The sequence below is a fragment of the Dermacentor variabilis genome, chromosome 6 (genome assembly GCF_050947875.1).
Source record: "Dermacentor variabilis isolate Ectoservices chromosome 6, ASM5094787v1, whole genome shotgun sequence".
Taxonomy (NCBI): domain Eukaryota; kingdom Metazoa; phylum Arthropoda; class Arachnida; order Ixodida; family Ixodidae; genus Dermacentor; species Dermacentor variabilis.
This window is the reverse complement of record NC_134573.1, coordinates 127,844,727-127,866,249: the sequence shown is the minus strand read 5'-3', so window position 1 is coordinate 127,866,249 and position 21,523 is coordinate 127,844,727. Positions and strand designations below refer to the sequence as shown.

General features: G+C 48.0%; 1 protein-coding gene across 1 annotated transcript in view; it reads left to right on the top strand.

Moving 5' to 3' along the window:
• Nucleotides 1–12,519, top strand: part of LOC142585202 (metabotropic glutamate receptor 1-like) — a 104,163-nt gene extending 91,644 nt beyond the window's left edge. The window contains exons 6-10 of the mRNA XM_075695762.1: nucleotides 1,181–1,427; nucleotides 4,302–4,476; nucleotides 7,827–7,953; nucleotides 8,907–9,385; nucleotides 12,041–12,519. Of these exons, the coding sequence (XP_075551877.1) occupies nucleotides 1,181–1,427; nucleotides 4,302–4,476; nucleotides 7,827–7,953; nucleotides 8,907–9,385; nucleotides 12,041–12,508 (1,496 nt within the window). The 3' untranslated portion in view covers nucleotides 12,509–12,519. The remainder of the gene's footprint in view (nucleotides 1–1,180; nucleotides 1,428–4,301; nucleotides 4,477–7,826; nucleotides 7,954–8,906; nucleotides 9,386–12,040) is intronic.
• The last annotated feature ends 9,004 nt before the right edge of the window (nucleotides 12,520–21,523 follow it).

Sequence of the window (21,523 nt, the reverse complement as noted above, 5' to 3'; positions counted from 1 at the left end):
GGCATGCCATAAATTACTTGTAGCTGTACTGAGAAACCTATATGTGTGAGAACTACTCGAGAGCCATTCTAGAACCATTTGCACAAGTGCATCTCAAAGCGCGGTCAGTCTTCGAAATTATGTCCATATTAGCCGTAGTATACGCGAATGACTAAATAATAAATAGTGCTACGCTGGGCCCGGTCAGAAGCCTTTATATTGAAGACCGTTCGTCGACTGACTAGGACCTTGACCAAAATTCGACCCTCGGAACAATTGAACCAAGTACAGACTAGTAACACCCGCTCTTCCCCCACAGAGGCCTCGTGTCAATCAGTAATAATATTTGGGGTTTTACGTGCCAAAACCACTTTCTGATTATGAGGCACGCCGTAGTGGAGGACTCCGGAAATTTTGACCACCTGGGGTTCTTTAACGTGCACCTAAATCTAAGCACACGGGTGTTTTCGCATTTCGCCCCCATCGAAATGCGGCCGCCGTGGCCGGGATTCGATCCCGCGACCTCGTGCTCAGCAGCCCAACACCATAGCCACTGAGCAACCACGGCGGGTATCAATCAGTAATGCACTGTCATGTGAGCATTGATGCGCGGCGTTGAGTTCTTCATTTTAAAAGCAAAATAAATAACATCGAAAGGCAGCTTGAATAGATAACTTTCATGTCACGTCATGGATGCCATATTGACACCAAATTCATACATTTCACTGCGCTGTTGGCGATAAGCTGAGAACAAATAAATCAGATTAAGGCACAGCTTCTCACCTTGCTCTCACCATGCTCTCACCATTGTCACCGTACTCACATGGCGATGGGTTTGACGTCACTGCAAACCATCTACTAAGCATCTATTCCGTATAGCCTCCACTTCAGATGCAGGGACCCATACTATCCATCCTAGTTACCAATGCAGCAGTAAAAATATTCTTACCGCGTAATATTTGGAAAAAGCGAAGTATAAATTACCAGCCCACTTCTCAGTTGAATGCGATGTCTGGATACCACGTTGTATTGCAATCCTGCAGGGAAAAAAAGGAGGGAAATTTTGAAACCAGCTATTCTATATTTTTCTTGATTATCTGTCTTCTCGTTGGTTATAAACGTTTTAAAATTTTTCGTCCCACATTCGTGCCTCATGGTTTGCACTTACCTTTCTTTTCTTTTTTTTTTTTTTTTTGCGCAGGGAAAGAATCGCTCAGTGATGGCTATGAGCAAGACACACAAATTGACGGAGTCAAAAGTGCCATCTACCTTGTCGCTCGGGCACTGCACAACATGTTGCAAGACTACTGCCAAACGAGCATCGACAAGAATTGCTATCGGCACATCCACGTCAACGGCGACCAGTTTTTCGAATACCTCGAAGACGCGTCCCCTGTGTACCAGCGAAGCATACCGGAGCTCAATAAAGAACGCAGTGCGACCCCGTGGTACGTACTGCATGCCTTCAGACAAACAGTTTGCCATATCTTGAGGCAAACAGTGGCCACAACGATGCTTTATTATCTGAAACGCGCATCACATGATTCTTTTGAAGAACAGTTGCGAACCCATCTCATGTGAACCTTCTGCTCCTGCTTAGGCAACACTGCTGCCTGCAGTGTTAATTATTTAATTATTAATTTTAAATTAAACGCGTAGAGAGCCTCCTTTGGTTAGCAGCATGACGATCTACATGGAAAGAGAAGTGAAAGGAAGGAGCGATCTTTCCTTTCACTTTTCTTACTTCCCATGTAGATCGCGCTGCTCACCAACGATGCAAAATTGCCAACATGCCCGTTCAGCTACCCTTGCGCAGAAAACAGTTGAAATTCGAAGGCGGCAATATGCAGCAGCATCGGTTGCTGGGTTCCATATAATAGTGCGCCTCTTTTTATTTCCCCCTTGAAAATAAATATTGCGGCACAGCTTCAACTTCTAATTAAGTCACAACTTCAACTTCTAACAGTTTACACGATTACGACACTAGCGTAACACATTCGTGCATGACAAGATCACGCGCGTAAGCAAAAGTGACTGTAAATTATTGCAGTCGCTTTAGCATACGCTAAAGAAAATGAAGGCGAAACAGGGTGCGAGACGGGGCTAGTTGGTATTCCATGCTGAAGTGACTAGCGCAGGAGGGGGCACGGGGCAGAAAAGGGCGTCAAGGACAAACGCACTTGTTCTTGTCCTTGTCTTGTCCTTGCGCTTGTCCTTTTCGTCATTTTGTGCCCCGTGTCCACTCCTGCGCTAGTAACTTCAGCATGAAGGTGAAAGCCTGCGTGCTCACGAGACGTTCATTAAATTACTTGACATTCTCATTCGAATGCGTTGTTACTTACTATTACTTGTTTTCCCCCACCAAAGGTCGCCGGTTCCAATGGCTTAATTAACTCTATTCAAATTGCCTGTGCCTCAATTAACTTCGCCTTAATTAACATAAAAGGTCGTGGGCTCGACTCCTACCAATGGTCGCGGGTTCGACTCCCACCAATTTTGGTGCCATAACGCCGAGCGGTTAATATTTAGATAACGCCGGACATCGGATTTTTCGGTCCATGAGCCACTTAAGGCTTTAGCCTTAAAGTTTAAGGGGGTAAGTAGCCTCTAGTGAGCCGATGTAGGCGGCTACCGCATAGCATTATACAGAGGAGAGAGAGAGAGCGCGCGTAAGCGGGACTGCCGGCATTTCTTCTCCTCTACTCCTATAGGCGTGTCGTGTTCGCTAAAAACGAAGGCTAAGTCGATTCGGACGCCATATGATGAAAGCTCACGCGCTACGTGTGAACGGGGTTGCATCGCATCAAAGTGATGCATCGCAAAATTCGAGCCGCGCTGTCGCATTCACCTAAACGCCGACCTCTTTACCTCAAACATAGTAATATACAGTTTCAGTGTTCTGGCGTCGTGTAACGTAAAACTATTCCATTCTGATTTTATTCCAAACTCCTGACGTCGAATTTATGTAACCGCCGACGGAAGCGTCGGTAAGTGACTCGCAGCGTTGTTTGAACAGCCTAGTGTAATGCTCTCCTCGTTTATAGGAGGCCACTTTTGTTTGCTTTGAGAGCAAATGGCGTTGCCCAACTCTACACGTTTTTATCATCTAGTTAACAGACCACAGGCGAGGAGCACACAGAAGTGGAGTGGGTTTCGCTGGGTCCGAGCTAGCACACTGGAAGTACACAACAAATTGAGGAGGGCAATGACGGCGTCCGCGACTGGTTTGCTTCCCCTCGCTTAGCACGTGGGGGCTGGTCGAAAATGGCGGTGGCGTGCCGCCTCAGAAGGTTAAGAATACCGCTAGAACTGATCCTCAGTGAAAGAGAGTTGGCAGTAAGATGTCACGTACTAGCCGAAAGGGCGTGAGTACGTTATAGTACCATAGAAGTTATTTCCTTTTTATACATATTATTGTATTGTATACGCTGAGAAATTCATTCTCCCCGGGAAGCTCCGACTTTCCTGTGACAGAGCGATCACCCATCTTTTATTCCCTTCGGAACGAGCTGGTCTCCAGCTATCTCGAAAAAAAATATGTAGCTTTGTTCAGCACATTAATGCACCTTTAGTGCGTGCACTTCGCTTTGACGTGGTGAGTTTTCGGAGTTTTGTCACGTCGTGTGATAAACGGGCGAAGTTCGCGGAGCACGAAAATATTTCACCAATAGCGAAAAAGTCGTAGAATTGAGAAGAAATATTTTTGGTTGTTGTTGTCGGACGTAAAGACGCATAATCGGTGCGTACACGTCACATCAGATTGCGAGTTTTCACGGTTTTCTTGACGTCGCGTGACAGACAGACGAAAGGGGGGTGACCCAAAATATCTGACCGATCGTGAAGGGCTAGTTACACGTCGATGTGACTAGCCTAAGCGGAATAGAAACAGATTCAAATAGCTCTACGTAATAGCGCCCCTGATTTGAATTCTTGTGCTCGAACTTCATCTGAAAGAGGAGCTGGCAAAAGCGCTGCACGCGCTCTGGTGTTGCTGCACAGAGAAAATTGCTGCCGCTGCTCGCACTTATGCCAATTATGCCACGTGCACGTGCAGGGAGCGCAATAGACAAACAGCTCACGCATGCGCCTGTAGGAGAAAAAGAGGAATGTCCCGGTCAACGTCGGGCAGAACTGCATGCTGGACAAAACAAAACATCTGACGAAGCGGAAAAGAGGCGCTGGTTACATTGCGGTTTAAGTGTGCGCCCCTTGGTGACAGTCTATACCAGTTACTGTTTCATATTACCAACAAATTTGCGCTTACCTTTACTAGGCAGCAAATAACCACATTAATTGACTGTATTTGTGTTTCCTTCCCTAAGGTACGACGTGGTTAATTTCGTCAAGTCCGAGGACGGAAAATACGGCATCAAGACCGTGGCGTCGTGGTCTGACGACCAGCTCACGGTGCTCAAGACGCCCGAGTGGAACGCGCAGGGCAGCACCGAGGTTCCCGTGTCCGAGTGCGGTAGGCCGTGTCCACTTGGACACGTCAAGGTATGTGCCCTCGCGGTTTCACAAGCAGTTACGAGCTCTGCAAATGTGATATTGGATTTGATTTGTAACCACTATGTTGGCACGAATGATTGCATCAAGTTCCGTAAAATTGTAGAGGCACATGGGAGACCTTTAAAAGCTACGGCTGCTGGTGTTGTCGCCGCCGTTGCTATTGTTGTTGTTGCTGCTGCTGTCGTCGTCCTCGTCCTCGTCGTCGTCGTTGTTGCTGCTGCTGTCGTCGTCGTCGTCCTCGTCGTCGTCGTTGTTGCTGCTGCTGTCGTCGTCGTCGTCGTCGTCCTCGTCGTTGTTGTTGCTGCTGTCGTCGTCGTCGTCCTCGTCGTTGTTGTTGCTGCTGTCGTCGTCGTCGTCGTCGTTGTTGCTGCTGTCGTTGTCGTTGTCGTTGTCGTTGTTGTCGTCGTTGTCGTTGTCGTTGTCGTTGTTGTCGTTGTTGTCGTTGTTGTCGTTGTCGTTGTTGTCGTTGTTGTTGTCGTTGTTGTCGTTGTTGTCGTTGTCGTTGTTGTTGTCGTTGTTGTCGTTGTTGTTGTTGTTGTCGTTGTTGTTGTCGTTGTTGTCGTTGTTGTTGTCGTTGTCGTTGTCGTTGTTGTCGTTGTTGTTGTTGTCGTTGTTGTTGTCGTTGTCGTTGTTGTCGTTGTTGTCGTTGTCGTTGTTGTCGTTGTCGTTGTTGTTGTCGTTGTTGTTGTCGTTGTCGTTGTCGTTGTCGTTGTTGTCGTTGTTGTCGTTGTTGTCGTTGTCGTTGTCGTTGTTGTTGTCGTTGTTGTTGTCGTTGTCGTTGTTGTTGTCGTTGTTGTTGTCGTTGTTGTTGTCGTTGTTGTTGTCGTTGTTGTCGTTGTCGTTGTTGTTGTCGTTGTTGTTGTTGTCGTTGTTGTCGTTGTTGTCGTTGTTGTCGTTGTTGTCGTTGTTGTTGTTGTTGTTGTTGTTGTTGTTGTTGTTGTTGTTGTTGTTGTTGTTGTTGTTGTTGTTGTTGTTTCCGGATGCTCCCTCTGGATAACGGCCTGGCTTGTTTTAGTCGAAGACGAATTTCGCGAGCTTGGGCCTCAGCAGCGAGACATAAGACCGCATCAAGCTTGCTATGCGTACATATAAAAATGCAACCCACGTTTCATGCCACAGGGCAAGCTATCCAATTTAGCAAAGAAACGCGCTTCCTGTTTTAACGATGTACTAGTCAAAAAAATTGTAAGGACTACAGATTCGACTGAAAAACTGAATTGATTCGCAACTAAGAAGAACAAGTTGAAATTGATGGGCGAACTGGGAAGTTCGCAATGCCAAGTTTGAACTGCTGTCCTCAATTTCACGTTGTATTCACACGCAAAGAATAAAATAGGCTTTATCGCGGAATATCTAGTCCCTATATTTTTCCTCAAGGAAGTAGTCTTACAGTGCGCTCGATTGGTGTTCTCGTGCTATTGTTTGAAGGATCTTCATGCGGAGTAGTGTGTGTCTCGGACACTCCTACACCGCATTTCTTTTCATTGCTCGTTTGTGGCACGTTGCGGGTCGCCGCCGTAGAAAAGCTGCATTCCGTGTGCATCGATATCATCGTGTTGTAGCCAGCTTTCCAAGTACTTGTGTTCTTCGAGGTAGCTGCATCGGCATATCTAGCTGAGTGGCGCTCCTCATCGTTTACCTCTCTTGCTCAGCGAAACGGAGCCTTCGGGCGGCATTACCATCAGTGGGTGTCGATAGCCCGGTACGTTTCTTGACTAAAGCACGGGTTATCTTCTCAGGGATGACCGCGCCTTTCTGTTTATCCATTCATTTCATGGTATACCGGAAGCCCCACACGGCGGTTAATAATTTCTACGGTCCCGAACACAGCAATTTGAGCAGCGCAACTTCTATCTGACCTTGCATCATTAACAGCCTGCGCTCGCTCACAGCTTGACATCCATGGATCCTCTACAGCATCGTCTACATTCGGAGAAACCGCAGGACTTCGCGGACTGGAGCTGTGCTTTTATCACAAAGTCGTTGCAGGCACTTACAAGTACTTCGAGTGGAACAGCAACAAAGCAGCTGTGACCGGGAATGCTCCGGCTACTATGGAGCTTGGTGACTGGCTAATTCATTTTCCGGCTTTGTCTTACTGCCTCCATCGAGATTAACTTTCGACCAGTCAGTCTGTTTATTTCACGTGAACTGAATGAGGCAATGCTGCCCTTTTAAAGCTGTGGGCGCACTTTGGCAATGGCTACTCCATTCAAGTAATCCCGTTTCTTTTGCAGAAAGATACAGAACGGCGGCAGGCAACCGCTTCAGACAATGTAGTTACGAAAACTGCGCGTGAAAAATTCTAACAAATAAACACTCATGTCCAGGGATTCTGTACAACACAACGCACAAGCTCAACGCAATGGGCAGCACTTTCGAAAATTCCATTTCAGAAAGTCGACCTAGTTTCAAAGATACTTTGTTAGCAACGTCGGGAGGGCACTTACTTCTAACATGCGCATGCGCATTTACGAGGCTTAGTCAGCACTTAGTACTCCACTACAGTAATGTTTTGGTCCTGATAAAAACACTGCTTTAGAGCAAAAGCAAAGTTACGCCAAGTGCCGTTAATGTGTGTGTTGTTAAAAGGAAGTACCCTCTCGAGTTGCTGATTGAAACTTGATGAAACTGGGCCCATCTTAGTTGCTGATTGAAACTTGATAAAACTAGGGCCAATCTTATGAAATATAATATTTTTTTAAAACGTTGCCCATTGCATTACGCTGGCTTATTGCGGTGAAGTCCAATACATTTTTCCAAATGACAATGCCCGAATTTCCTGGACATGCGGAACGCAGCGTTTCTGCCCACATCACCGTCACCGTAATGTCGTTCGGGTAATACAACCGTATGACCTAAAATTCCATCCGCTTAGAAGACATGAAGGAAAAGAAGCACAGATGCTGATCTGTTAAATAATTAAATGTTTTAGAATAACGGAATGTTAATATTTGTATCGCTAAACAGCCCCGAAATGCGCAATTTCCTTAAGCCGCAGAACTATTATCTATGAGTGCGGTGTTATTCTGTCTCAGGTATTCTTTTTCTCTTCCTTTTTCTTACGCCTTGGTGTCAGCACGAGACTCGAATTTACAAGAAAGGGACACAAGGGCCTTGTGAAGGCCACAATTATAACTTGGTCGGTGGCCATAAATGATGAAACGACAGCGAATAGATATGCACACGCACTTTCCGAATGCAGAAGCCATGGTGTTAAGTTCGTCTCTACTCTCACCGCTCTTGAAGCGGCATCTGCTACAACTACTGAAGCCTGACGTAAAAAGGGGAGGCGAAGATGTCACTATATTTACGTGCCGGTTGTTCTCCTTGCGTAGGTCCACGAATCGATCACAAACCCGTGTTGCTGGAAATGCGTACAATGCGCCGACAACCAGTACGTGGTGGACGATTACCTCTGCGCCCAGTGCAAGCAGGGAACGTGGCCGAACGAGAACATGGATGGTGGGTTGAGCCTTAATTGTACATAGGCTTACTTGCATGCCACTATCGCGCCTTAAGGATGTATAAAGTTAGAGTACCTTGGAGATAAAACTGTTGTGTGTACTCGAAAGGCCTTCCTTAACAGCTCTTAGAATTAGGCGTGCGTTAAAAAAAAACACAGGCTGTCGAAATTAATCCAGAGCCCCCCCTACGGCATGCCTCCTTATCATATCGTGTTTTGGGCACGTGAAACCTCAGAATGTTTTTCTTTTTCTTAACAGCTGGCTAATTGAAAGGCAGACATGACCTGTAACCGGTAGTACACGCTGTTCAGGTGATACGCAGACTAGCAAAAAATGTTACGGACCGAAAATTCCCGCAACGGTGCATGGTCTTATGCTAACCGATTCGCACACATAGTTCGTCCAAGTGAAGATCGATTGTAGATCCCATGAATGAATTCGTCGCCAATACCAGGCTAATTGCACTGTGACCTTCCTATACAAAACTACAAGGGAAACTTGAGAGAGTTGGAGGTGTTTCATGTTTTGGAAAGAAACAGCGCTAAACGGACAATGACTTAGGCACATAAGAACACGACATTCAGAATTTCCCCACAACTTTCGCAATAAGGTGTCCTTCATTCAGCGTATACACATAAAGAACACACACCGCACTGTCCGACGCTGTTAAACGCGGTTTCACTTTAATGTCTTATTTTTACTAAAAAGAGTACAGGGCATTACACCCTGAAAGAGCGGCAGAGGGAATCCGCTAGCACGACAGACAGCGCAAGTACTACCGGCGTATTTTCTGGGTGAAATGTTGCTCTTATATCGCTTTCGCGCCCTGTGCCCGAGCAACATCACGCAGCTTGTAAAAAAAAGCTCCCGGAACAAGAACGTTTTGCAGGCTCTCGAAACATGCCTCCCCTCTCTCCTCCACCAAGCGTTTGCGTTGTTACACGCTCGCAGGTTGTGACTCGATCCCTCAGAAGTACGCACAGTGGACCGAGACCGCGTCCATAATCGTATTGGTCATCTCCGTCCTGTCCATTGCAAACACCGTCTGCACGACGGCCATCTTCATCCGGTACGCCCACTCGCCCATCGTCAAGACGACGTCGCGAGCGCTGTCGTTCCTCGTGCTGGCGGGTGTCCTGCTCAGCGAGGCGGGCACCTTCGCCGTCGTCTCGAAGCCTTCCGTGACGTCCTGCCTCCTCGAGCGACTCTGTCCCGTGCTGGGGGTGGCCACGGTGTACGCCGCCATCTTCGCCAAGACCTACCGGCTCTGCCGCGTCCTGTCGTTGGCCGAGAAGCAGGGCTTCCCTGCGGCCGTCAGCGCGCGAGTCGTGAGCAGCGGGACACAGCTGGCCATCGCGGGAGGCCTGGTCGCCCTGCAGTTCTTCACCACGGCCGCCATGCTCGCCTTCCAAAGACCGGGAACCGTACAAGTAGGCCATTATAGCACGTATTCGTGTGCGCCCGAACGTGCAATTGCGTACCAGCACAGTTATGAGAATGCTATCGGGGTTGTCTAAAGTGTGTCCCCGCGTCTGTGCAAGAAGACTCTCACAGCAACTGAGAAGCGATTTTCTCAGCGCGAAAAGCACATGCCTAAGAAACTATTGTTCAGAAGGTGCACTATAGTACTACTGCTCTATTTCATTTGGTTATGTTGGAATCGCTGCAAATTACGGCTTCAAAGCAAGAAAAAGTAATAATAAACGTGGTATATCCCTATTGCAAAAACCAGCGTCTTCCAGTGCCTTCCAGCGTGAAACCAGAGCGTTTTTTGGCACTGGATCGCACTGGGTACGCTGGCGCTAGCTGAGACTCACTGGGACACCAGTGAGAACGCTGGATAAGAGCTGGGTCACACTGGAAGAGACGTTGGTTCCACTGCCATGACGCTGGGGCGCAATGTTTTGTGCTGTGCAAGCGCTGGTTCTACCTGCACTTAGCTCGTTCGCACTGGGAACTGCGCTGGTTCCCAGTACCCAAGGACGAGCGCTCCTGAATATTAAATGCTTTATGCAATTTCATCGCTTGATACTAATCTCTTGTCCTAAATAACGCTATATCTTAGGGTCATAAAACTCTATTTCGTCTCGCAGCTTGGAATGAAGGTGCGTGAGCTGCCCTGTTTATTCATGCACATTTGACAGTGAAGATCACTTTAGTCTTTTGCATTTTCCGTTTCGACTAGGCGGATAGCTAAATTTTTGAACGAAACCACGCAAACGCAGAGGACGCCGCGTTTTTTAGTAGGTCGCACGTAACATATGGCTGGGAGTTGTCGCCGTTGTTGTGGTGTTGTGGAGTGGACATGAAATTCAGAAGTCGTTCAGACGCGTTCGAACGGACACCCGAGTTCGAAGCCTACTGCTAGCTGATATTATCGCACTGATAACAAAGCTGAGGTGATTCGTGCGCTTCCACTTTGCCTATTGTACTAAAAAAGTTCTGAGGCTCAAATACACACATTTTAGCTTTCGCGCAAGGTATACCCGCGCCGAGATCGGCCCCCACCGAAGCTTAGGCCTATAGTATCCGCCGAGTCCGTCTGCACGCTATCGGCGCGTCTAGGCTCAGGAATCAAGAAGTCTAACAAGGATGAATCACTCTATATTTCAGCTTTCGCATCGGTGTTCTTAAATAAACCATTTTTTCATGTCTACAGTGCCAGCACAAGAAACGATTAGCGCCGATGTGACGCGTCATAAACACAGGTATATGTGCTGTCGCCGAAGGCTCCCAGCACTAGCGCGCGCTTCTCTGACGAAAATATATGACTAGACACACGTGTCGACTGAAAGGCATCACTGAACCAAGAAAACGTTGCATATCCCTCGCGTGAAGACCAAGAAATGGCTATCAAAATCGGCAGTAACAGCCCATACAGCGTCCCGGGTCGGCGGTTCATTTTGGACTTTTTTCGAAGTTAAAATACCAATCGCAATTGAAAATCGATGTTCTGGCACTTCCGAGCATACTACTGAATACGGACAGCAAATTTTTCTTTGTGGTACAGGCGTGAGCTTTAGTTGCTGGCCGATAGCGCCGCATCTACCATGTCTGTGCGAGACGTATCTCTGTGAAACTAAAACTGCTTATCGATTTTGACATGGCAAATTATGCGGTCATGTCCATGGATCTGTAGGTCGGAGCATATTTATTTTTACGTTCTTTTTCTATTTCACTAAAACGCTATCTGTTGCTTTCTGTATTCAAAAAAATATATATACGGTGTCCAGGCACCACGTATTTAACGCGCTAGAGCTGTTTTTCGCACCAGTAGCCAGTGCCTCCCAGTACGCCGCGCCTGCCCAGCGCCCCAGTGTCCAGCGCGCGGCGCTGGGACCGTAATCCGGCGCTGCACTGGACACTGGGTACTGGGTTTTGCAATAGGGATAGTATACGTAGCTAGCACATTGTTACAGATGTTGGGAACTCAGGTTTATGTATGTCTATGGTGCGCTCGCAACATTCGCCTACACATATCTTTTACAGCTTATTGTCGCATTATTACCGTTATGTCGCTATGGTTTACCGTTCCGTTGGAATGTCGCGTCCGTAACTTTCCTGTCATTTTTCTTTCGTTATTACTGTTTAACAATCTGATCTTGTTAATTACTCGACTTCATTGAAAATAATCTGTGCGATATACTCCTTGTTATTAAACTATGTTTTCTTGTTTTCCCTAGTGAATCGTGAACTAAATAATTCTTTCTTCAATTGCACTTGCGGTTGTAGGTTGTAAACAGATACGGTTTATAGATGTCTTGTATTCTATGTATTTTCTATGTACTGCCTCCCTTACTCAATGTCTCACTTTGAGGCCTGTAAGGTATATTTAAATAAATAAATAAATAAATAAATAAATAAATATGTACGTTTCTATGATTGATTGATTCACTGACCACTGGCTACAACATACTATTCAATAATATCGTCACTCCAAGTAGATGTGGTGAAATACTGACATAAACTGGAGCTTAGTTATTGTTTTGCTCTTATAACGTAGGATCCAAAGTTGGTCATTTGCGAGACGTTGTTTCGACAACACACTGCGATCCTTGCACTTACCATCCGCACTCCTGCCGCAGATCTACCCGGCACCGAATCGTTCTCTTCTCATCTGCGACTCGACCGACCTCGCCCATTTCCTGCCGTGGGGTTACAACTTCCTCCTGATGGCCCTGTGCACGGTGTGCGCCTTCAAGGCCAGGAATCTTCAGACCAGCCTCAACGAGGCCAAGATGGTCGGTTTCGCGATGTACGCGACGGCGATCATATGGGTCGCCTACGTGGCCGTGTACGCCGGCAGCGAGAACAACCGAAAGTTGTCGCTCTGCCTCGCCATAAGCGCGTCCTCTCAAGTGCTCGTCGCGCTCCTCTTCCTGACCAGGATATACGCCCTGCTCTCCGAGCCCGTGAAGAACGCCTGCTGCTCCGTGCTCGGCGCTCGGCCGGAAGCAGCCAGCACTGTCTCGATAGTCCAGGAGCTCGGACGTGAGGGCCCGCGGAGCTCGAGCGGGTCGCTCGAGAGCTTGGCTCAAGATAAAATAAAGTGATGCGTTCTGTGCTCGTGCGTAAGCGTATCATGGCGGCAGCTTCGTAAGAACAGGAGCTGCCGCGTCCCTTTCTCCATTTCCTTGTTCACTCGACCCCTGCCTATTTTTGCAAGTACCGTAGAGATTTCCAAAAATAAAGGAACGTAAAGTGCAAAGTATGAGGGTTATCGACTTCTGCTGCAGTATTTTTTTTTTATTCGGACAGATTACTATGCGGAATATATAACAAAAGGAAAGGGTGCACACCTCCCCATGTAGAAAGCAGCAGTAATTAACAACTTGAGAGTTATAAAATTAGTCAGACTGAGAGCTATGTGCATGGTCTTACAGATTATCAGTGCCATTGTGGTTGATAAGTTACTAAATACAAAATAAATCAGCTGCATAACAATTCAGTGTAATGAGATCCTCGTGAGAAACGTATTCGTCTCAGTGAAACACGATGCACTTATGGCCATCTGCGTTATATTCCTAGCATTTAAACCTGTCATCTTTGAGAGAGTTGAACGCTTACAACTCCAACTGTGCACTCGTATCGCCCGCTCTGTTTATGAGGTCGTCACGAAGAACAACATAAAAAATAGGTGAAAAAAAGAAAGCTGTCGGTAAACTTTCCCATTCTTTCTCCAAAAAAAAAACGAAGCAGTATGCAGTGTTGGTTGGAAATTGGCTATAAGTTTTGACCGCAATCTCATATCGATCGTCCGCCGGTCCGAGCTGCTCAACATGAGATAGCGCTGTGCCATTTCCTTCTTTTCCCACATTTTTTTTTTTTTTTTACTCAGCGCTTCATTCACTTACTATTCTCTTTGACACCATCGACGAAGAAACCAACTGCCCGCTGCGGCACTCACTTGGTCATTGCAACAGGAGCAAATAACGAGAGTCCGAGACTCCGGCTCGACTCTCTGCTCCGATGTAATGTAGCACGTCAGTGGAATCGTGACGTCATGCACGTGTCCCTACGACGCGTGCGTTCCTGCGCGACCAGGTATCGTCTTATTTCCGAGCAGTCTCGGAGGCAGTGTCAAGCGCCGGAATAATTTAGGAATCATTTATATTATGGAGTTAAACGTTCGAAAACTGTACGGTGAGCTATAAGTGACGCCGTAGCAAAGAGTTCCAGGTTAATTTCGACCACGTGGCGTTCATTAAGCGGACACTAAAGAGAAACACCTACACCGGTTTGTCGCTGATAAAAATTGTGCTGTTGCGGTCCTTGCCTTATGCCGAGCACAGCCGGACAAGCCGCAGGAGAGCACTGAGCGGTGACTCCCATGGCGGGCTAGATAACAACCTTCATTTCATGTCAGCATGCAGCCTACATATATAGCGAACACTCATGTAACAAATGACGTCACGTACAGACGTTTCCGACATCAGGGCCATAGCGCCAGATAGCGTGGACACGTGACACGTGGCATAGGCGCTATCACCGCAAAAATCCCCTTTCAAAACTGTACTTTCGCTCATTTCGCGGTACTAGCATGAGTGTTACAAACGACGATTTAGGTCAAACTAGCCAACACCAAAACTACAGTACCGGTACGTCGGTGTCGCGTGACGAATTTCAAACTATTTTCACCTATTTGGTTCATCGTGTCTTAGCAGAAGCTCTTGAAACTTGCTTAGGTGCACAGTCCTTGGCTCTTTTAGAACTTAATGCAGCCCGTCTTTATCGATAGCAAGTTAACGAGGTACAAGAAAACGCCTCTGAAAATCTATGAAGTCACTTATTTACAGCTGACTACACGGCGAGGTGGTTGGAGAAGTTGAAAAGTGCGTCGCCATCTGCCCTTCGTTTTTTTTTTCTTTGAGTCATTCCTGGCTTACCTAACCTCCTCTAACGGTAAGACTGACATTTTCTTTTCTTTTTTGGTATTGTAAGAGGGTAACCTATTAATGCAGCTCAGCTTGTTTCTTTACTTCTATAGTTCCTTAACGATCACCTAAACCTAGGCTTTCAAGCGATTCAGCATTTTGCTCCCTCAATGGAATCTGGCTGCCGCCACCGGGAATTGATCCTGCTACCTCGCGTTAAGCAGCACAACGCCATCGCCTCTGAGCAAAGGGCGCATCCCAACAGGAGTGAAGTAAAAAAAAATTTTGTCCACGCCTCCAGTAGCACCGCAAGAAGTAGCAGACCCACGTCAAGATCACGATTGAGATCGGGGTCGCGTTCCCGAAAACGCGTGAATTACGCTGAAGTGGCCGTCAGCTCTGGCAATGCCAGCGTCTGATCGGCAGAATCCAGTAGCCGTAAGAGCCCTCGAGAGCAAGCTACAAGATCAACAAAGCCTTATGGACAGACTATTCCAAAGATGCAAAGAATACGAACATGAAAGCAAGCAACCATTTACAACGCTAACCACGGAGGCAGTTGATTCCGCCATCGAAGCTTGAGTTCAAAAGCACCTCCAGGCTTTCGAGGACGTCTTCACAAAGAACATCCTCGCCCTGATTGAAAACACCACCAAGTCAATCGCCGAGACGATTGCGACCCTTGACACCCACGTCACCACCCTCACAAATCAAGTCGCCACTCTCACAAGCCAGGTCACCGGCCTAACAGTCCAGGTCAACAATTTCATAGCCCGCGCAAAGAACCAGTTATGTCACCAAGTCCTACCTCGACAGCCTTCTCAACACTACCGAGCAGGGTAGAAAGAAGGCTCGCACGAACAGTCGCAATGCCTCCCGCTCGATCTCACCTACCCATGAAGATGCCTGTGAAACTCAAGAGCCTCATGATGGCGACACCTAAAACCACAACAACGAGCCCGCAAAAAACTCTGCGCATCTGGTAATGGAACTGTCGATCCTTCCGTCCCCGGTATGCAAGCCTAAAAGAACTCGTCAAACTGGAGCACCCTTATTTAATTGCCCTACAGGAAACCAATAACCACAACTTTCGACTTCAAGGACACACCGCTCATACACAAGCTCAACGCACAGCCATCCTAACCAAAAAAGCTCTCACAACGCAGGAACACGAAATAGAAGACATCCCCATCGAGCACACCTTAGTGGAGATCATACCAGACAGAAAAATGCAGCAAAGCCTCTTTATCGCCAGCATATACAGCCCTCCTCGTGATCAACTTCCGGAATTCGACTACTTTGTCCGTGAACTCAGGAAACACACGAAAGGCCATCAAGTTGTCATAATAGGAGATTTCAACGCTCCACATACAGCGTGGGCTTATCCAAACACCCCCAAGAAGGGAGCCCGAGTGCACGACACTGCTCAACAACACAGGCTGACCCTCTGGAACGACCCACTGCAGGCCACGAGAGTAGGGAATAGTGTCTCCAGGGTCACAAACCCGTACCTTACGTTCACAGCAAACGTCCACTGGGCCGAGTGGAGTCGACTCTCGAAGGCGCTCGGAAGCGACCACTACATTATCCAACTTGACATCGCGCATAACCGGAAACCGACCAAGACTGGAGTCGCTCGACTAACAAACTGGAAGTCCTTTAGAGACAACCTCAGCGGCAACACAACAATCGACGACATCGACCATTGGCTCGAGGGCCTTCTCATCACCGCAGAAAACCACACCAAGAGCATCCAACTAAGTGCCAACAGCCGCGCAGTCAACCCGCATCTCCTTCATCTCTGGGAGGCCAAAAGAAGCCCCCTGAAGAGGTGGAAGAGACAAATGCTCAATACAAAGCTTAAGCAACGAATCGCCCTTCTCACCATACAGGCCCAAGATTACGCGGAGCAACTTAGCAGGCAAAACTGGCACACCCTTTGTGACAGCATACAAGGGACATTGAGCACCTAGAAAACCTGGCATCTCCTACGCGTTCTCTTAGCTACCAATCGCACCAAAACGCAACAGAGGCAAGATCTCCGCAGACTGATCCACAATCACGCTGGATCGGAGCATGATCTCCTTCGTGAGCTTCAGCAAAAACTTAGCAGTGACAAGCCAACTTCATCAGCGAGCGGGAAGACGTACGACGGTGCACTAAACCCAGATCTCGATCGACCATTCACCCAGGCAGAGCTCCACGCAGCCTTAGCCAAACTCACTAGAAACACCAGTCCCGGCCAGGACAGAATAACTAATATGCTTCTACGCAACCTCCCGCAATCTGCCGCTACAGAACTGCTACAGTACTACAACGACTGCTGGGAAAAGGGGAACCTACCAGCAGCCTGGAAGCATTCCGAGGTTACCATGATCCCCAAACCCAACAAACCCCTTCGTATCGAAAACCTCCGTCCCATTTCCCTCATATCTTGCGTGGGCAAACACCTCGAGCACATGGTGCACGACTGGTTAACACCATACCTCTAGGACAACGGACACTTGCCGCACACCATGTTCGGATTCCGACATCTGTCCACGCAGGACGTACTCCTGCTCCTCAAAGAAGACTTGCTTGACTACCTCGATCACAGACTCAAATCATCAATCCTGGCAATCGACGTAAAGGACGCATTAGACAACGTGAGCCACGAAGCCATTCTCCGCAACCTTGAAGAACAGGCTGCGGAGTTCGGGTCTATAACTACATCAGCAGCTTTTTGACACACCGAACCGCAAGAGCAGGCGTCTGCAACCTCCGCAATGATAAATTTCAGCTACCCAACAAAGGAACCCCACAAGGATCAGCTATTTCAGCCCTCCTTTTCAATATCGCAATGATCAAGCTACCGAAACAACTGAACGCCATCATAAACCAATGTCATGCCCTTTACGCCGACGACATCACGCTCTGGACCAAAGCACCTACTACTGGCAACAAGAACGCAATCTACAAGAAGCCGTCAATACTATCAAAATATACCTCCGAGACTGAGGTCTGAAATGCGCACCCGAAAAGTAGGAGCTTCTCGTCCTGAGAGCACGGACACGAGGAAGACCACCCAACTATATCGAACCCGATCCTAGCGTCTCGCTCAATGCAGCCAAGATCCCTACAGTCGACTCTCTTCGCGTACTTGGACTTCACATCCACAAGGACGGATCAGGGACGGCCGCTCTCCCGCTTCTCCAACGTACACTGTCACAAGTAACGCACCTCGTCAAGAGGATCACAAACCAAAGAAACGGACTCAAGGAGCACGACACAGTAGGCATAATTCAAGCTCTCCTAACTAGCCGTATCACCTACGGAACTCCCTGCTTGACGCTGAAGCCGGCTGAAATAAAGAAACTCAATGTTGTCATTCGAAAGGCAAAGTAGCCTTGACCCTCCCACCCATGGCATCAACGGAGAAACTCCTCGAGCTGAGCGTCCACAATACGTGGGAAGAGCTTGTTGAGGCTCATAAAATCAGCCAACTAGAGCGGCTCAAGCTCACACCCACCGGACGTGCAGTCTTGCGCTAGCTCAACTACAGTGAAAGATACAATGCACACACAGACCAGAAAGCAAGAATTCCACCTGCAGCCCGGGACTGTATCAGCGTTGCAAGTATACCGCGCAATATGCATCCAACTTACCATAAGGAGCGTAGGCAAAGTAGAATCCGGGCACTAGCAAGAAATACGGGAGAGACCCTGATACGAGGTACACCGATGCTGCCCGGTATATTAAACAAAACGCCTTTGCTCTAAGTGTCACGGATCACCAAGGCAAAGAACTTGCAGCTGTCACCATCCGAGCAAGAGCCCCCGAGACTGCAGAGGAAACGGCAATCGCTCTGACAATAACAACTTGCCCTGAAGTAGCAGTAATCCTAACAGACTCCCAAGCAGCAGCTCGCAACTATCAAAAATGACGCATATCAGAAACCGCACTCAAAATACTTAGAAACCACATCGCACGCGCCCCGCTCCCCGACACACACATAAACTGGGTTCCATGGAATCAGAGCATGACAGGAAATATGGCGACACACGCCGCTGCCCGCGAGCATACCAGCTGGGCTTTCCTGCCATCCCACACTAGACCGGCCACCAACGTTGACGACATCGCCCTAAAGTACTCGGAGCTTCTGCAACACCACCGACTCAGCAGAAGAACGTACGCTTCATCACACAGGAATCTGAGCAAAGAGGAGAAAGTCAATCTGCGCCGCCTACAGACAAACACCTACGTACACGGAATAATCATGCACAGACTATATCCTACGCAGTACTCGTACACATGCCCCCATTGCGACGCCCCAGACACCCTGCAACGCATGGTCTAGGATTTCCCACTGCGTGACACGTCCGCAGACCCTACCTCACAAGCTCCACAAGACGACTCCAAAGAAGGCCGCCCCATAGAAGCGCAAGAAGAGCGCCCCAACACATCGCAGATCCATACGACAGCTAAAACGTGGGAGGCCAAGCTTTCTTCCGATGACCTGGACGACCAACGCAGTCTCGTCGCCCGGGTCAAGGAGGGAGCCCAAGCCAGAGCTACTTGGCGCTGCCCCGAAATAAGTATATGTATGCGTGATGACTAATTACAGGATCAAGCTGCTACACTGGCAGACCGAGGGTCAATCCTACCATTAATCACGTGATCGTTTTATTTTCTCTAAGTAAGCTATTTAGCAATACAGCAGCAGCCACGGTTAGCGAACTGCAAGAGGGCTAGGAATCATCTAGTCTTTTTATTAGCTGTATAAACGGCTATAAGCACTCGCTTACTAACTGAATGAACAAGCACGGTGTCACGCGGGCACAGACAAACGTGAACACATCTCACTCGATGGCCGCGGACACGCGCTGTCAGAACGCTGGCGTGATGAAAGGAGAATAACATGGAACGTCACATCTCTGGTTGCACCCGTAAGTAGAACGATGCCGCAAAGGTATTTTTCTAACCAGTTAGCTGTTGCTTCCAAAAGCTCAGCTACGCATCGGCGCACCGTCATTTTTTTCGGAGCTGACTGTGCTTCAAACGCTTTAAACGACTGCATTGCACTGAGATTACACGACAGCGTCAAAAGCCCGTGCAACAAGGGACACAAGCTGTGAGACTTCAATGTTGTAAAAACGTTCACTTTTCGTCACATAACTATTCGTCCGTAGACCTGCAGCATAGGCGCGTCAAAACGTGTGAACGATTGGCGCCGCGGTAATTTGCGTCCGGACTCGAATGAAACGAAAACGCCGATTCACGTTCGCTATTTCATCGCTTAATTCGTCATCGACGGGTGCACACGCACTGCGGCTCCCCAATTGTTTACACGTAGCACATGACGAGCCGCAAAATCGATGCTTCTGAGCGCAAGCCGTCAAGTGGGATGATGAATGAATGCGGTGTTTTGTGGCACAAGTGCGAAGTATCCATGGCCTAAAGAGCGCCAGGCGAGTGCTAACGAGTTGCCACTTGCCGCAATGAATTTCGAGAAGTACAGATGTAAGTGGCTGTAAAGGAGCCTAAAGAAACACTCGCTGTAATGCGCATAAAATCTATATGTAATAAGATTATGCCAATGACTGATGAGGTGTACTACGAGGACGACAGATAGATTGCGAAATAATGGTGGGATATACTAAAACATGGCGACGCCCGAAGGCGAGGGGTTCGAATCCCGGCTTGCGGCTGCCGCATTTCCATGGGAGGTGAAATGAAAAAAAAACGCCCGGGGGGCATGCGTTGGGCGGACGTTAAAGAACCCCAGCTGGTTGAAATTAATCTGAAGTCCCCCACTACGGCGTGCCTTATCATATCGTGGTTCTGGCACTTAAAAACACCAGAATTTTTTTAGTACTAAAATATGTCAGAGGCAAAACTTTGCGAGGACAACTATTGCCTCAACAATGCACTTGAAACGCAAATGCCTGGAGCCATGTGTTATACAAACCACTACTACCAAGCGGAAAGTTCGCTAGTGAAAAACATACGAAGGTGCTTTTGGTGACCAACTCAATTCCGCTTATTCCTCCTAATCTCAACTAGAACACTATCTGCTCGAACGTGATAAGTTTTTCTATCTTATCGTTATGTTTGTCATTCTTTCTTTTCAGTGCTCGCTGCAGGCTCCTTAATTTTTTTTTATTCCTTCCAAATTTCGCCGCTGTGGATTAGTACTGGCACTTTGTTCTTTTCAAGGATAGCTATATAGCAGAACGAATGCGAGGAAAAGAAAATATTCGAGGGCGGCGGAGGATTACAGTGGGTGACGAGGATAGGAAATTTCCAGGCACATAGGGCGGGTTCGGTTGACGCAGGTAATGGGTGACTGGAGATCACTGCGGCAGGCCCTCTTCCTGGAATGACGCCTAATTGGGCTGATCAGAAAAAACGCGCGTTTTAGCATACAATCGCCGGCTCTGCACTGCCACCGCTATATGCGATTGCCAAGGGCTCCACCTGCGCACGTACAACACGTCACGAGGCTGTGAACGCCACCCCTGCCTGGAGGCGAAAAGCTTGGAGGCGAAAAGCCCTAGCTGTCGGGGTCTGTTTATCGCAGGCGTTTGCAACGATGATCTGCTTGAACCAAGTGACCTGTTTTGTACTCTCGCATAAGCGAAGCGAGCAAAGAGTTTGCATCCGTTCGTCAGTACGAGGTCTTTACTTCGGCGGCTTCGGAAAAAGCGATTCTCGTATCCGCATCGGCAGGCTCGTTGCAGGCATATTGCAGTGTCCGGGTGCCCGCTGGAAAGTTACTCAGTGACCGTTTCGTTGCGCAAGATGGAATAGTTGTGCGGCGTTTATGGCCATGGGTATAACACTGGCCTCTTGTAGCTTTTCTTTATTTCATTTTCCGACTGGACTGCCACGCGACATAATGTAGGGATGAAATTATATGTGGCCCGTCTCATGCGGATACTGTAACAGCGACTTATGAAACGGATTGCCCATGATCCATCGTTCATAGCCGTCAAGTTGATTGGTTTTTAAGGTGCATTTTCACGGACCGTCTTTGTCCCAGAGCATATGCATGTCCTCTTTCCGTAAAAAAAAGAGAAAAAGAAGGAACAGACATGAAAGAAAAACCCATGCCTTGCATTGCGGATTTGGCATCACAAAGCACACACACACACACACACACACACACACACACACACACACACACACACACACACACACACACACACACACACA